The sequence below is a fragment of the Austrofundulus limnaeus genome, unplaced genomic scaffold (assembly GCF_001266775.1).
Source record: "Austrofundulus limnaeus strain Quisiro unplaced genomic scaffold, Austrofundulus_limnaeus-1.0 Scaffold123, whole genome shotgun sequence".
NCBI lineage: Eukaryota > Metazoa > Chordata > Actinopteri > Cyprinodontiformes > Rivulidae > Austrofundulus > Austrofundulus limnaeus.
Window position 1 is genome coordinate 1,340,937 of NW_013952525.1, and position 17,637 is coordinate 1,358,573.

Sequence of the window (17,637 nt, forward strand, 5' to 3'; positions counted from 1 at the left end):
TTTATTAAAAATACTTTATTCGCTCGTGTTTACGTGTTTCTGGTCTCTTTTTAATCTCACAGCTGGACACTGACAGTCGCTCCTCGTGTTTCCTGTAAATAAAAACATTACAGTTTAAAGTGCCTGTGACATTCAGTATTTTTTAAATAAACTTGAATGCATATTTGGAAAGATAACATTGATAACATGTTGCAAAACAAATTTCACGTCGCTGAGATGAACAGTTGTTGAGATATTTGCACGTAAAGAAACAGGAAGTGATGTCAAAGGGGAARGTCAGCATGTAAACAGAGCGTTGTAACAACAGCTAACAACACAGACTGTAATGAAGAATCTGATGTTTCTTTAGATTATTTTTAGTCACTATCAAAGAGAGATGAAGAAGAGTTAAAGTTTAAATAATTTTGTTTTAATAAACAGAGACCAGTGAGTTTATTTTGTTAATGAGTTCCCCTTTGATGTCACTTCCTTTTTCACTGACTGAGCAAAATTCAAAAGAAAATAGGCCGGTTATGTGACAAAATGGGTAAAATCCTGTGTACCATGCCAATTTTCTGAAGTATAAGGATGCTTTCTTTGACTTTTTGTAGACATGTCTCGGGTACTTTAATGTGTAACACTTAATCTTTAGCAWTAGCTTTAAATCTGCATTTTTCTCTGACCGTTTCTCTAAAACTAAACGCTGAAGATGAAATAAAGTAGCGTCAACATTGGACTTTATCTCCCGCCTGTAAAGGCTCGGCAAACATTAACAGAGAAACTCTTTGCTACAGGTGTTGGAGAGGARGCTGCCTGACATGAAACACTTCTCTTTATTCTCCAGTTTGTTTTAAATCCCACAGGTTGTGAGGCAGCAGAGTCACTCCTGGCGGTGAGAAAACGTGTGATCGGTAAACGTTCTCCATCGTTCAAAGAGAGCGTTTTATCAGGCGTTCAGAGGAGCTTTGTGTTGATCTCTGCTGTGACTTCAGTCAGACGTCACTTTGTTGCAGACTATAAACGAGCTGTGAACGGAGCGGGAGAATAATCTTTCTGAACGTGCAAACAATAGTTCCTGTTAAATTTGTTTGTGYCGTTTGAATAAACTGTTGGCAGCTTTTCCTGCTTTACATACAGTATAATGACAGCCCGGCGTTGGTTAGAGCCGACTCCTCACAGAATCATCTTATTGGACACCGTCTCTCCACCAATTTCCTTTCCCATTCTGATYCAGTAAAACTGAGATACTTTGTGTAATAATGTGTGCTAAATCTAAAAAGTAGTGTTTCAAATCACTGCTTCATAAGAAAACAAGACATCGGATTAATTTATTCATTTTAAACTCAGCCGAGCCAATACAGAAACACACACACAAAAAAGTTAAATAATAAAATCATTTAATAAGTTATTGTTTAYTTATCAAGAACTACTATAAAACAAAATATTGCATCTTAGATCACATTGCATGAACATGTATATGGAAATAGTGAACATGTAAAACAGACAGACTGAGCACGTCCAACACATTACCCAGGCGGAAGGAAAAGTAGTTCCCACTAGGACTGGGCGATACGGCCCAAAAATAAAGGATTTTTTTTTGGGCCGTATCGCCCAGTCCTAGTGGGAACTACTTTTTTGCTAAATGCAAAAAACATGTCCGATTTTCTTTTGGGCCGTATCACCCAGTCCTAGTAGGAACTACTTTTTTTGCTAAAAGCAAAAAAAGTCCCAAATTCAATTTTTGATTTTTATCAGTTTTTCACTTAACGGAGTGCCTCTGTTTCAGGTGTTGAAACAAATTTGTCGTATTCCTGCTTTTTGTAGCAAGAGTTGCAAAACCTAACCAGTTCCAGAAAACTGAAGAAACACTGGCTTTTTTGAGAGGTAGATCCTCTTTGCTAGCTGCCATATTGTCATGTCGTGTACCAAGCGTGTTGAGGGACAGGTGGGGTGACTTCTACAGAAGCTCCAAAGAATGCACTGGTGAGGAAAAAAAACAGATTTTCCCAAAATTAAATCTTTAAAAATGGCAAATTCAAATTAATTGATTAAATCGATTTATCGCTCAACCAGTTCCTGTCAGCCACATGTGATTTAGACAGGATTTCAACAGTTTAGTTTTATTCRGCTGTGTTCCTGTTAATTATAAACATCACCTGAAACAACAGCATTATCACAGTATCAATATTATGATTTTAGAGTTGATTTTGGAACATAAAGTTCTGGTATCGATCCACACATGACGGTTCTGTTCCTCCAGGGACTCCAGTTTCTTCCCATGAACATMGACGTTACCAGGAATGTTTTTTATTGAAGTGTATTTTTCTGAAGCAGCAGTCAAAGTTTAACAACATTAAAGGCTAACAGGAGGGCTATCTGGTGGGAAAAACAGCTGGTTTAATAATTTTTTCTGCATTTTTTAGGACATATGAAATCCTTYTTATTGCTTTCATTAAAGCCTGTGCTGATGTCAGTGTTAATTATAAATACACATTAAAACTAAGGGTTCTCCTCTGGTGGGTTTGTTTGTACCAGTTGGTCCAAACTGCATCTAAAGGACAGATTGAAGTGGTTCTAAAGGCGTTGTCTTGTTTTTCTCTGACATTTGGACGATGTGGCCGGTAGTGAAGTCTGCTTGAATCATCGTTAACCTTCGGACTCAGGCTGGAAAACATCACATGGTCCGTGCTCTCAGCTGAAGCCTGTTATTTATTTATATTTGGGTTTAAACGCAGTATTTTAGGAGGTTCGGCTCAGTGGTTTCTGTCAGGTCGTGTAGACTCCAGGGCTGGCTTGGGTTCTGATGCTGGCAGCAGGACCCACTGGTGCTGCAGCGTCTTTGTGTCACGCAGTGTGCTGCAGCTCCACTCCCAGACTGAGCTTTATTACAGCTGCCAAAGCCTGACGCTCTTCCTTCAGCTTATTCTGTCCTGTAGCCTCTTTGCTTAAAGCTGTGGATCTGTTTTTTTCTTTTATCTTGCATGTCATCATGTATTAAATTCCTGCAGCAGAATAATAATTCATCAGGTAGACCTGGTGTCTGTTAGCGTCTGCAGGGAGTGGTCCAACATCTTTTGTTTCATACGAGGAAATATCGTCTCAAGTTGTAATTTAAAACTGCTTCCAGTTCATTAGAGAAATGTTTCAGATSAGTTTAACTCTGTCAGAGGTGAGGGAATGCTTCTACGTGACATACATGACCTGTTAGCCCTCAGTGCTAAAGATGACTCTCAGCTACCTCCGTTAGCTGTTAGCTCTGAATCTGAAATCAGCCAGTTTGTGTTTTCAAATGACACCTGGCTGTGGCAGACTTTTGAAATTAAGCTACTTTCTGTGAGTTTTGGCTGCTAATTTTAAGTTTTAGCTATTGTTTTGCAACTCTTCTATTTTATTAAACATTATGCTAATCTTAGCTTTTAGCTCCTGGTTTTGGTATGAACGTTTTTTGGGATGTTTTTCTTTTTGGTTTTAGTTTTTAGTTACTTTTTCTAATTTATTTTATAGTTACTGAGCTAGTCTTAGCTTTCAGCTACTGGTTTGCTAGTTGCTTTAACCTAATATTTTGCTGGTTTTAGTTTTTACCTAATGTTTTATTGGCCTTAGCCTTTAGCTAAGGTTTTGCTAATTTGTGTTTTAGTTACTGTTCTGATCATATTAGCTTTTAGCTACTGTTTTGACAATTTTAGCTTTTAACTATCATTTTGCAAATCTTAGCTTTAGGCTTCTTTTTGTTTTTTTACTGGTTTTAGGATTTAGCTGTTTTTCCAYTTTTAGCTTTTTAGCCAACATTTAGTTAATTTTAGTTTTTAGCTTCTGATTTTGCTTTTATAAGTTTCAAGGAACGTTTTGCTGGTTTTAGTCTTTCTCTAGTATTTTTCTAACTTTAGCTTTTAGTTAAGGTTTTCCTAATTAAATTTTCAGATACTGTTGTGATCCTGTAAGCTTTCAGCTACTGTCTTGCCAGTTTTAGCTTTTAACATCCATTTAGCTGATTTTAGCTATCGGTATTGRTGTTATAACTTTTAGGGAATGTTTTGCTGGTGTTAGCCTTTACCTATCAGTTTGTTGGCCTTCACCTTTTGCTAGTTTTAGCTTTTGTTCTTGTTTTATCTTCGACAGTAAAGTTTCTTCAGTCACTTAAGATGTATTTTAATATAAAATCTACATTTTTCCAGTTTTTTTTACCTGGTGTCTCAAGATTATTACTGTATAATTTCTGAACYTTTTAATAAACCCATCCAGTGGTTCATGAGATATTTTGTTAACATGACAGATCTTATTGGACCTTATTGTCGTTGTTTTTGCCAACATTATTTATTGTTTAGTTCCACCATCTTGTTTTCAAATCTCCAGGTTTCCTTGAGCTTTAAAGAAGATGTCGACCATGGTGTACCCGCGGGAGGAGAAGCTCGAGAAGCTCTCTCAGGAGGAGATCATCTCCAACACCAAGCTGGTGATCCAGGGTCTGGAGGCCCTGAAGAATGAGCACAACTCCATCCTCCACAGCCTGCTGGAGACCATAAAGTGCCTAAAGAAGGACGAAGAGGCCAACCTGGTCCACGAGAAGTCCAATCTGCTCCGCAAGTCAGTGGAGATGATTGAGCTGGGCCTGGGAGAAGCACAGGTATAGAAGCTGAAGTTATGAAGATTAAAACTGACAGAAAAAGATGGCTTGTTTTCTGTACTTCCTCATTCTATACTGAGCTTGTGTGGTGATCATGATTCACCCAGACTCAGACCAGATGTGTTCTCCTCTGCCTCGTCTTATTCCCCCTCGTCTCCTCCATGCCGTCTCCGTTGCAGGTGATGATGGCCCTGTCCAACCACCTGAACGCTGTGGAGTCTGAGAAGCAGAAGCTGCGGGCGCAGGTGAGGAGGCTCTGCCAGGAGAACCAGTGGCTGCGCGACGAGCTGGCCAACACCCAGCAGAAGCTGCAGAAGAGCGAGCAGAACGTGGCCCAGCTGGAGGAYGAGAAGAAGCACCTGGAGTTCATGAACCAGCTCAAAAAGTATGACGAAGACGTCTCACCCACCGTAAGTAAAACTTGACACTTTGTTGAATGATTGTTAGCACTCTGGAATAAGTGATTTGTGTATTTTTGTGATGTTATYTAATCTTTTTAAGGGTGTGTGAGACCTTTACATTCAAAAGAGGCCCAGGCTAACAAGCTAACAAACTAACAGATTGATAGGCTACTAGGCTAACAGACTGATGTTATTAGGCTAACAGACTGATAAGTTTTTAGGCTAGCAGATTGATAAGTTATTAGGCTAACAGATTGATACGTTATTAGGCTAACAAGCTGATAAGCTAATAGGCTAACAAGCTGATAAGCTAATAGGCTAACAAGCTGATAAGCTAATAGGCTAACAAGCTGATAAGCTAATAGGCTAACAAGCTGATAAGTTATTAGGCTAACAAACTGATAAGTTATTAGGCTAACAGACTGATAAGTTATTATGCTAACAAGCTGATAAGCTAGTAGGTTAACAAGCTGATAAACTACAATGTTAACAAGCTGACAAGCTATTATGCTAGCGAGTTGATAAGCTACTATGCTAACAAGATGATAAGCTACTAGGCTAACAAGCTGATAAGCTATTATGCTAATGACTTCATAAGCTACTATGCTAACAAGATGATAAGCTACTAGGCTAACAAGCTGATAAGCTARTATGCTAAGAAGCTGATAAGCTACTAGGCTAATGAGTTTATAAGATACTAGGCTTACAAGCTGATAAGCTACTTGGCTAACAAGCTGATAAGCTATTATGCTAATGAGTTGATAAGCTACTATGCTAACAAGCTGATAAGCTACTAGGCTAATGAGTTTATAAGCTACTAGGCTAACAAGCTGATAAGCTACTATGCTAACAAGCCGATAAGCTTCTAGGCTAACAAGCTGATAAGCTATTATGCTAACGAGTTGATAAGCTACTATGCTAACAAGGTGATAAGCTACTAGGCTAATGAGTTTATAAGATACTAGGCTAACAAGCTTATAAGCTACTTGGCTGACAGACGGATGATATAGTATGCTAACAAGCTGTTAGGCTAATAGGCTGACATTACTAACAAGCTATTAGATTGATAAGCTACTAGGCCAAAAGGATCTAGTATCCTAACAMGCTGATAAGTATAACAAGCTATTAGGCCAACAGGCTGATGATCCAGCAGGCTAACTGGCTGTTAGGGTAATAATCATTAATAAACACATAAACAAATAAACAAATAGATATGCTGGGGATTTTTTATTTCAGCTTGTTTGTTGACTTTGTTGATTTCTCACAAACTGCCTTCCATCGTTCTTGTTTGTTGCTTAGTCTGAACAGCAGCTTTATTTGTTCCATCAGCAGGAGGAGAAGGACAAAGAGACACCGAAGGACAACCTGGACGACCTGTTTCCCAATGATGAAGAGGAGCAGGGTCAAGGAAGTAAGTTCATAAACATAAAGGAACTCTACTGTAGAGTCTGAAACTAGGGTACTGTTTATTTGTTTTCATTTTATTTTCACATAAACTGATTGTGTTTGTTTCTTTTTGTCTCTCACAGTGCAGCACCAACACAACAGTGCGGCTGTAGCTGCGGCCCAGCAGGGCGGCTACGAGATCCCGGCTCGCCTCAGAACCCTGCACAACCTGGTGATCCAGTACGCCTCACAGGGCAGGTACGAGGTGGCGGTGCCCCTCTGCAAYCAGGCCTTGGAGGACCTGGAGAAGACCTCCGGACACGACCACCCTGACGTTGCCACCATGCTTAACATTCTGGCCCTGGTCTATAGGTCAGACTAAAAACTTCAGGATTTATTGTTTTTCCTTTTATTGTTTGTTTGTTTAATTTGCTGTTGTCTTCTCCTTCATTAATGCAGGGATCAAAACAAATACAAAGAGGCGGCTCATCTGCTCAACGATGCGCTCTCCATCCGTGAGAAAACCCTGGGCAAAGACCATCCAGCTGTAAGACTCCACAGCTGTATAAAGATTTTTTTGTTCTAAATAATGCAAACATCAGCTCAGAATTATGTTTATCATCTCAGCAGATATTTCTCATGAAGTYAGGATTGTTTTAGTTTTTCATGTGACTTCTCAGGGCGGGCTCAGAGGGTCAGTTTGGACAAAACCTGAAAAATTCTATCATAAAATGAAAAAAAACAAACATAAAAACCAGTAGAAGGTTTACGAGGCAGTGCATATGTTGTGGACTGAAACCTTCAAAGTTTTTATCCTGAAGCTCCTTTTCATTTTGATTTGTGTGCTTTTTTTTTCTTTACAATAAGTGTTGCTTTTTTCTAAAGGCAGGTAACACTAAAAAAAGCTTTWAGCAATATTAAGTCAGCACTTTTATAGTTCTTTAAACCATCCCACTGAGTCTGAAGTGAAGGGAGAGGATTTAGTTTGTTCGTAAAATGCTGAGTCATCATTTATTGTTTCAATTTTTTTATTCACTTTTTTTTAACAAACTGCTCATCGGCACTTGTGATTGCATTTTGCTACTTAGCTAGCTTTTTGCTACTTCTGTTTATTTAGCTAGTTATGATGTTTTAGCTTGCCTTTTGCTACTTTTTAGTGAACATCTTGCTGCTTTTAGCTTCTAGTAACTTTAGCTGTTTTTAGGTAGCCTTTGCTACTTTTTACTTTTAACAAACCCTTTTTTTAATTAGCCTTTTGCTACATTTAACTAGTCCTTTGCTATTCATATTAGCATGCCAGTTGTTACATTTAACCTTTAGTTAGTACTTTACTTATCTTTAAGCTAGCTTTTACAAAGTAGTTATTTTAGCTTTTTGCAAACCTTTTCTATTTTAAAATAGCCTTTTGCTACATTTAGCTAGTTCTTTGCTATTTTTATTAACTTGTCCTTTGTTTTTTGAGGTTTTAGTTGGCATTTTGCTAATTTTGGCTTTTAGCAAACCTTTTTCTATTTTAAAATAGCCTTTTGTTACCTTTAGCTAATCCTTTGTTATTCATATTAGCATGCCTGTTGTTACATTTAACCTTTAGTTAGTACTTTACTTATGACTTTAAGCTAGCTTTTAGTTATTTTAGCTTTTAGTTAGTCTTTTGCTATTTTCAGCTTTAAGCTGCTTTTAGCTTGTTTTCTGCTTCTTTTAGCTTTACAGCTCTGTTTTAGCTCCTTTATAAATTCCATCAGAGTCAGTTTTCACAGAAACTGTTGATTCTTGGGTTCAGGTTTGTGTTTTTGTGTCTGCAGGTCGCTGCGACACTCAACAACTTGGCTGTTCTGTTCGGAAAGAGGGGGAAGTACAAAGAAGCCGAGCCTCTGTGTAAGAGGGCTCTGGAGATCAGAGAAAAGGTGGGTCAGGTTCCAGGAGCGCCTCAGCAGACCAGTGAACATGTAGCTTATTGTAATGAAATAATTAGCTGTGGTAATAATGTCACTTCAAGCCCTCCTCTGCTGTAAGAGAGAAGGGAAGTAGAGGTTTTAATTGAGAGCTGCTGAAAATAGATGGTAATCGTTGGGGAGAGGTGAGGGTGGAGCTGAGAAATGAATGAACTCAGCAGAGTTCAGAGAGTCTCTTTTAGCCTGAAAGCCTGGTTCAGTCCACTATTGATCAGCCAGTCTTTTATTAGATCTCATCAGGAAGTGGAGCCAACATCAGTGAGTCAGGAAGACGAGGTGCTAACTCCAGATATTTTATTCCCAAATCGTCCTCAGGTTCTGGGGAAGGACCACCCAGATGTGGCCAAGCAGCTGAACAACCTGGCCCTCCTGTGCCAGAACCAGGGCAAATACGAAGAGGTGGAGTACTACTACTGCCGCGCCCTGGAGATCTACGAGTGCCGGCTGGGCCCGGACGATCCCAACGTGGCCAAAACCAAGAATAACCTGGTGAGACAGAAGTTCCAGGCAGTGACAGCGTGGCTYTGACTCAGGCGTGTTACAGATGGTTTCCTTCACTTTAACTGGATTCTGTAATAAACCGTCTCCTCTGTTTCTTCTTCAGGCCTCCTGCTTTCTGAAACAGGGCAAATACAAGGAGGCTGAGATCCTGTACAAAGAGATTCTGACCCGTGCTCACGAGAAGGAGTTTGGATCTGTGGATGGTAAGGCCTCGTAGTGGCCGCTGGATCTCAGTCAGATTTTTACAAACTTGTTCAGGTGGAGAGTCGGCCTTAAAGGGACCCTGGACTGGTTGTAACTTTAGACATTATTTGATCCTTTCAGTTACTTCAACTGTAAAACAAAGAAAGTAAAAACACTGTAAGATGTTTAGTTTTTATAGAGTTTTGTCTTTTAGCTTTCATGTTAGCACCCGAGCTAACAATATTAGCTTTATATGATGCCATATATTTATACATATTACTAATAAATATGTAGTTCATATTTAGCTAAAGTTATATCGCTATATATGAATATGTATTAGCCCAGGTGCTAATGTGAAAGCTAAAGGCTCATCTCAGCTTTAGCCTTTTGGCTTTCACGTCCTACGTCGGCTGCAACCCATGAATTGAGACACAGCCATTATGTTAGCATCCAGGCTAATACATATATGACGATGTAGCGTTAGCTCCTAACATTATTAGCTTTATATGACGCCATATATTGCGATACATATTACTAATAAATATGTGGCATTAGTTCATATTTAGCTAAAGTTATATATCATGTATATATTAGCTCAGGCATTACCACGAAAGGTAAAGGGCTAACGCTGAGGTGAGCTTTTAGCTTTCATGTGAGTGCCTAAGCTAATACTTATGATTAGTGTTATAGTGTTAGTTCCCAAGCTAATAATGCTAAACAACCTACAGTATTTGTAGTTTTAAAGTAAGTAAATAGTAACAAAAATGTTAAAATAAATGATTTCTGATGTTAGAACCATTCGGTGTTCCCCTTAAAACACTGAATTCATACAGTTAGCTAACCGGGGGTCCGGTCTTCACCGTTCAGAGGACTCAACTGAAACTTATGAAAAGTTTGCTTTTGGTTTCTGATCTGCTTTTATTTTAAAACATAGCTTCTGTTAAAAAGAAATGTAAAGCAGCAGGTTGCTCATGAATATGTTTGTTTTGTAGTCCGTGCAGATTGCCTGATAGAAAACTTTAAAGTCATGAAAATTATTAATAATTTGTTTTTTTGGTAATTTTTTATTTTGTTGTATCACTCTGGATTCTCATGCTTTAAATATAGAAACAATCTGCAAAAATGTTTATGAAAACTGTTAAAACCTAATAAAAAACTGACTCTTTTTTTWACTTTTAAGAGCTGTTATGTTTGAGTTTTATTCGAGCCTTCGCCAGCGTAGCGTCTGCCGCTGCTTGTGTTATATGTGGATCATTTCTCCTGTCTGTCTGCAGCTGAGAACAAACCCATCTGGATGCACGCAGAGGAGCGTGAGGAGATGAGCAAGGTGAGCAGCAGAGCCGGTTAAAATCTGAACTCACCTCATGAAGGACACGCTCTAAAACCTTCAGAGGACATGAAACAAAAAATGTCACCTCTCCAGTTGTGACCACAACTTCCCCTCACGTGTTTTTTTTTTTTTTTTTTCTTCCTCCGCTGTGGGATTTACTTCCAGGGCAAACACAGAGACAACACCCCGTATGGAGAGTACGGTGGCTGGTATAAGGCCTGCAAAGTCAACAGGTGAGACCCCGCACTCTTTTTTTTTTTTTTTTTAGCTCAGTGTGACTTTGAGTGGATTTCTGAGTGTCTCCTGCATGCAGCCCGACAGTCAACACCACCCTGAGGAACCTGGGCGCCCTGTACCGCCGGCAGGGCAAACTAGAGGCCGCTGAGACCCTGGAGGAGTGCGCTGTGAGGTCTCGCAAGCAGGTCAGTGTTCTGGTTTCTCTCAGCTGAGATTTCTGCTGTTAGAAAAGTACGTCTCACTTTATTTCTCTCCCTTTTCTTCCTTTGCGATGGATCCAGAGCAACACAGTAAGTGGTTTGTCTCTGTTAGCTCCTCCTAGAGCCCCTACCTGTCCCCACCCTAACATTGTTTCAAATGTTCGCTTGCCTCTGGAAATGTGCTTTGATTGCATAAAAAGGAGGCAGGAAACATGAAATCACTTTAATTCCTCCATAAAAAGAGCGTCATTCTCCTTCCTTCACATCCTCCAGCAGATATTTGTGTCCTCTCCAGTGTTATGTTTCTGTTTTTTGCACACCGCAGGGCATCGATCCCATCCACCAAACACGCGTGGTGGAGCTCCTGAAAGACACGGAGGGAGAGCGGCGGAGGAGCAGGGACAGCCTGACCAGCGTTAAGTACGAGAGRGGCTCTGAGACCGGCGAGGAAGTGAGTATGGGCGTGGAGTGGAACGGGGTGAGTACAAATCCACTGCTGCAGAAACAACACGGCCAACACACGGCCTCTCTGGAAAAACCAGTTGGTGGTAGAAATATCTGGTGAGCAGGGCTGCTACGGTACAGTGTGCTAAAATTTATATATATATATAAAAAAACAGCTTTTTGTTTTAGCTAAAAGCTGAGTCTTGGTTCAGGACTTTTCAGCTTACCCCAGTTATTGCAGGTTAAATCATGTAAACAAAGACAATTAAACAAGAGCATGATGACAAATARGAATGTTTTCATTCATTCATGACAACAGTTTTTATTAATTTATGGCTAAAACCCTCTCAGTAGCAGTGACGGCTGGTGATGTAGCTTGGGCTAACAGACATAATAAAACTGAAAGCAGAAAAACGATTAGTTTGCTACACTTGCTGTTAGCCAGTCCGGGTCACAGAAAAACTGCAGTTTTGCAGCTTTTAGCTAGTATTTTGTTAAAATTAGCTTTTAGCTAGTTTTGTTTTATTGTTTTGCTAGCATTTTGATGATTGTTGCTTTTAGCTACTGTTTTAATACTTTGATCTTTTAACTAATGTTAGCTACTTGTAGCTTTTAGCTAGTTTTTTTTGTTTGTAGCTAGTGTGTTGATGCATTTTTCTTTTAGCTAATGTTTGTTATTCTTTAGCTAGCATTTTGCATCTTTTTGCCTTTACATGTTTTGTTACATTTGACCTTTAATTAGTGTCTTAATWTTTAGCTCATGCCTTATTGCAATTAGCTTTTAGCTTGGGTTTTCCATTGTTTTGCTTGCTTTTAGATGCTTTTTGCTTTTAGCTTGTGTTCAGTACTTCAGGCTTTTAGCTAGTGTTTTGTTACTTTAATATTTTAACTGTTTTGCTACTTTCAACTATTAGAGTTTTGATGCTTTTAGCTTACTGTATGTTTGTTATTTATTAGGGAATATTTAGCATCTTTTAGCTAGTCATTTGCATTTCTTTGCTTTTTACTTTTAGCTAGTGTTTACTACTTCTAGCTTTTAGCTAGCATTTTGTGTCTTTAATCATTTAGCAAATGTTTAGCTACAGTTAGCTTTTAGCTAACATTTAGATGCTTTTGCTAGTGTGTCGATGGTTGTTGCATTTAGGTAGTTTTTCGGTACTTTCAGCTTTTAGCTAGCATTTTGTCTTTAATCATTTAACAAATGTTTAGCTACAGTTAGCTTTTAGCTAGCATTTTGTGTCTTTAATCATTTAGCAAATGTTTGCTACAGTTAGCTTTTAGCTAGCATTTTGTGTCTAATCAATTAGCAAATGTTTTGCTACAGTTAGCTTTTAGCTAGCATTTTGATGCTTTTGCTAGTGTGTTGATGGTTGTTGCGTTTAGGTAGTTTTTTTGGTACTTTCAGCTTTTAGCTAGCATTTTGTTTCTTTTAGCTTCTAGTTAGCCTTTTGCTACTTTTTGCCAACATTTTCTTGTTTTCCGTCTCCTAGTTTGTTGTTAGTTTCAAGTTTTGGTTAGCTTTATTCTCCTTTTAGCTTTTAGCTAACAGTTTCCAGCTGCAGATTGGATTGAACAGAAGCATCCACTTTGAAATAAATAAAACGTGGCATAAATTGGCGTTAGGTTCTTTTTCAGTACAAAGACAACGTAAAACAAACCAAATCAGAAAACAGATTTGTTAGCCAGTCTTGTCATTGAAACCAGGTCCTTTTGCTGCATTGAAGTATTCTTTGATCTATTGGCCTCCAACCTCTTTACTTCCAGTTTTTCCCACTTTAAGGAAAACAGGTGAGAAYTTAAATAATCCTCCTCTGTAACCTTAATCTCGCCATTTTACTGACTCAGTCAACACTAAGCCCCGCCCACATACACTCCTACTTGAGGCACGTTATTTTACGTCTTATTGGGCTGAACAAAACTAGTCCCGATGAGCAGCAATGAGAGGGCGGGACAAAACGTCTGTCAATCATTCTGTTAAGACAGTAAATGAAGAGAAGGACAGTTTTGTTGTAATTAACACAAAATGTGATGCAATATTTAAATTTGTTAATTAGATATTTGAACATTTTTATTGAAAACACCAGGAAGAGTTTAGCCCTGCTCTCACACCAGCCGTCCTGCTCAGCAGTAATCTTTAGCTTTAGGCTCCACCTACGCTACACAACAACCACAAATAAATGAGAATCATGATGTAATCAGGTGGGATGTTAAATCCAGCACCACCAGATGAACCTGAATGAGATCGAATTAATCACCTGTATCCATACCAGCCCGTCATCGCCCTGAAGCTTTTCTGATTGTACACAGTGTTCAGCTGATTGAGTGTCCTGGCATGCTCACCTTTTTGTTTTCAGCTTCACGTTATGCTTTGAGCCACAAACTCATGGTTTTATTTATTTATTATGTTGTTGTTTAATGCTTGGAACTAAATGTCTTGTTTAAACACGTTTGTTTTGCTGCAAGTGAAACCGTAACAAAAAAAGAAAAAGGCACACGCTCCGCCTCTGGCACTCTGGCAACCTGTTAAATATTTACCTGCTCAGGTGACACTTAGTAACACAACCCGGCTGATTAAAACCTCTCGTGTTTCCACTATTAGTCGCTGGGATTTGATATTCTTTGTGCTCATTCCTCCGTGTTGGAGCATTTTAATAAGCAAAAAYTAAAAAAATAAATAAAACCCTCTGGGTAAGGATGAGTAAATCAGAGAAGCAGGTGTTGTCAGAGATGCCCCCGACCTGGGCCTGTGCCTCCCTCCCCTCCGCCCTGACTGCACCGGTCCACACACGCATGTATGGGATCAATCTTGTGTCAGCAGGAACTGAATCTGAATGTGCATAATTTGAAACTGAATGCATTGGTTTGAAAATAAATTTCACTAAATTGAAACTGAATTTCAAGTTTTATATCTGAATTAATTTGCTTTGAAACTGTATTTTGGTTTATTAAAAATTCAGTTTGACTATTTTCACTTTCAGTTCCATAATTCAGATCTTTGTGTCACATCCTGGTCCTTGAGAAAGCCAGGCAGAGTAATCAAACACAGATCCACAGATTTATGTTTCACTTTGGTGAAGTTTCCCTTCTGTATGTAACAGAGTTGATGCAATCCACTGTAAAAGTGACAAAAACAGACAAAGTTATTTTATTGCAGTGATTAATTTGACCTATATGTAGAAAATGTTACATTTACATGACATCATGGATCAGTCAGCAGCAGCATCTGATCAATATGTGATCCATGATGTGATGTAAATGTAACATTTTCTACATATAGGTCAAATTAATCACTGCAATAAAATAACTTTGTCTGTTTTTGTCACTTTTACAGTGGATTGCATCAACTCTGTTACATACAGAAGGGAAACTTCACCAAAGTGAAACATAAATCTGTGGATCTGTGTTTGATTACTCTGCCTGGCTTTCTCAAGGACCAGGATGTGACACAAAAATCTGAATTATGGAACTGAAAGTGAAAGTAGTCAAAGTGAATTTTTAATAAACCAAAATACAGTTTCAAAGCAAATTAATTCAGATACAAAACTTTAAATTCAGTTTCAATTTAGTAAAATTAATTTTCAAACCAATGCATTCAGTTTCAAATTATACACATTCAGATTCACTCTGAGCAATTCAAACTGAGTTCCTGTTGGCACAAGATTTATCCCGTACGCATGAGGCAGACAAACAATAACGTGGCTGACAAACACCCTGACCTCTGCTGCTTTTCCCCTTCAGTAGGAAGTTTGTGGGGTTTTGTTTGCAGGCTGATGTTTGCAGCTTCTCTAAACTCGCAGCAGTAACTGCATGAGCTCCCATTACGGCGTACGCCTCTAACTTTCKTGCCGGCTCAATTAAACTAAAACAATCAGAATAAACAGAAAAACTCTAGATTTATACAATTCTTTTAAAACTGTTCAGTCGTTCTGAACGAGTCTTGGTTTCTCACAAGAACTCCCAAAGCAAAACCCGGAGAAAAACAAGTCATTTCTAGGTTCATGAGTACGCTGAAGCCTTAAGACCAACAGAAAAAWATATATTTTATATGTGATCCATGGCAAAAAGAGTCAGAATAAAAACAATCAGCAGTGCATAAATGAGCTTATAAAGACACATCTAGCACTGCTAGTAACTTAAACAGATAATAATCTTCATATTCTACCTTTAAATCAGTTCTTTCCAACAGATACATTTTCAGAAATGTCGTAATTTATTCAGACGTGGCTGTTAAAAGTTACAGCCTGTAAAACCATGTTTCWGTTTAAACATTATAAACACTAAAGAACAATTATTAATATGTATATGCCCCAGATTCAAGCACAGATGTGTCTTTTTGAAATATCGAAACAAACTCTGGAAAACATCTGTGACTGAACGACCTCCCAGCTGCAAAGGATTCTGGGAAAACMTTTTACAATAGTTTTGAGTGTGGARTTTGGATTTTCTTGTTCAGATTTTGTTTAAAATTATATTCAAGTCCATTAGTCAGAAGATTTGGTCTGTAGTTAGGAACAGAGTTGGGGTAAATGAGTTTGGCACTGCTGCACGTGAAAAGCAAATTTATAGAAAATATCAAGGATGTAGTGACGTATCATAAGATTTTTAGCGAAGAAAATCAACAGTATTAATTTAGCACAAGTTAACCACATTTCCATGCTGGCTCACGTTCTGAGTAAACGCATCAACACTGAATTATCAGCGTTTGCTCTTTGTTGACTAAAATTTTTTAATAAATTCCATCCATCTGTTCATTCATTTATTTATTTACAAAGTGGCAAATATATTTAATGGAATCGACTCAAAAAGGTTTGATTCAGAGCAGATTTGTTAGCACTTGTTTCACCTTTTTAATTTGTTGTCTCTGAAAAAAAAGACTTAAAACAGCTAAAGTTTAACGATGTAGTTAAAGTGCCTGTGACATGTATATACTTCAAATACAGAAAGTCCAATAAAACAACTTTATATTTAAGAAACTTTGCATAATACACATGATTTTACTCATTTTGTCACACAAATCACATATTTTCTTTTTGAACTTGGCTAAGCTAAAGTGAAACAGGAAGTGACATCAAAGGGAGACTCTTTAAGAAAGACAACTCTGGTCTTTATTGAAACAATATTTAAACTTTAACTGCTCTTCATCTCTCTGATAGTGACTCAAAATAATCCAAAGAAACYTCAGATTCTTCTCTAKAGTCCGTGTTGTTATTGTAGCACCGCTCTGTTRACATGCAGACATTCCCCTTTGACATCACTTCCTGTTTCTTCACATGCAAATATCTCAACAACTGTTCATCTCAGCAGCGGGAAATTATTTTTGCAATATGTTAATGTTATCTTTCCAAAATTGTGTTCATATTTATTAGAAAAATTCGATGTCACGGGCACTTTAACGCTGTAAACATTAAATTTGTTAAACCAATACAGAGTTCTAACTGACAGGACTGTCTAACATCGTGTTTGTTGTCGTGTTCAGSTTCATTTTTCTACACATTTTCTTTGTTTTCTTTTTGAAACTGCATGATTTGATAAAGAAGAACAGCTCAGATTTAATTCACCTCCTGTCGAGCTTCATCTTTGGCTCTTTTCCCTCCTTTGTTCATCACTAACCTGCTTCTTTGTTGATCGCTTTCGCCATGACAACCAATCAGCCTGTCAATCAAAGTTCCTCTCGTCAGTCTGTGGATTTTACTCTCCCCTTACACAAACAGTGAATAGATTGTGTTTATCCCCTAGWATATACTTAGATATTAGTATTATAGATAAAAATCTGATTTTATTCTTCTTAAGGTCGTATCTCACTGAGCTGCAGCAGTTTGGAGACGAGTTTGTGACTCAAAATTGCAAGAACTGCAACTTTTTTGTAGKCTTGGTGGCGACCCCGACTGTTATTTACTGGAATACGTGTTTAAGATAAAGACCTGGACATTATTATTTATAAGACATTATTATAGAGACAAGCTCCCATGTAACTGTTAGAATTCTCTTGATCTGGGATTGAGATGCCCGTGACAGAGATGGGGACTCGTGACTAGGATTTAGACCTGACTCGCACTTAAGTCTTTACTATTAGAGACTTAGACTTGACTTGTATTTTTGGTCAAAGACATGGACTTGACTTGGATTTTTGTTCAAAGACTTCAGACTTGACTTGGATTTTTGGTCAGACTTAGACTTGACTTGGATTTTTGGTCAAAGACTCAGACTTGACTTGGATTTTTGGTCAAAGATTCAGACTTGACTTGGATTTTTGGTCAAAGATTCAGACTTGACTTGGATTTTTGGTCAAAGACTTGACTTGGATCTTTGGTCAAAGACTTGGACTTGACTTGGATTTTTGGTCAAAGACTTAGATTTGGATTTTTGGTCAAAGACTTAGACTTGACTTGGATTTTTGTCA

At 38.2% G+C, this 17,637-nt stretch overlaps 1 protein-coding gene across 9 annotated transcripts in view; it reads left to right on the forward strand.

Moving 5' to 3' along the window:
• Window positions 1-17,637, forward strand: part of klc1b (kinesin light chain 1b) — a 32,754-nt gene that overhangs the window by 2,854 nt on the left and 12,263 nt on the right. For 3 of the 9 annotated variants that reach the window (XM_014015147.1, XM_014015154.1, XM_014015148.1), the window contains exons 2-14: window positions 4,333-4,603; window positions 4,783-5,013; window positions 6,334-6,415; window positions 6,534-6,762; window positions 6,850-6,937; window positions 8,193-8,294; window positions 8,658-8,831; window positions 8,947-9,046; window positions 10,301-10,353; window positions 10,522-10,589; window positions 10,670-10,778; window positions 10,875-10,883; window positions 11,119-11,271. In XM_014015147.1, coding sequence (XP_013870601.1) covers window positions 4,355-4,603; window positions 4,783-5,013; window positions 6,334-6,415; window positions 6,534-6,762; window positions 6,850-6,937; window positions 8,193-8,294; window positions 8,658-8,831; window positions 8,947-9,046; window positions 10,301-10,353; window positions 10,522-10,589; window positions 10,670-10,778; window positions 10,875-10,883; window positions 11,119-11,271 — 1,647 coding nt within the window. In that variant the 5' untranslated portion in view covers window positions 4,333-4,354. The remainder of the gene's footprint in view (window positions 1-4,332; window positions 4,604-4,782; window positions 5,014-6,333; window positions 6,416-6,533; window positions 6,763-6,849; window positions 6,938-8,192; window positions 8,295-8,657; window positions 8,832-8,946; window positions 9,047-10,300; window positions 10,354-10,521; window positions 10,590-10,669; window positions 10,779-10,874; window positions 10,884-11,118; window positions 11,272-17,637) is intronic. The other 6 variants (XM_014015152.1, XM_014015155.1, XM_014015149.1 and 3 more) reach the window with 5 other exon arrangements.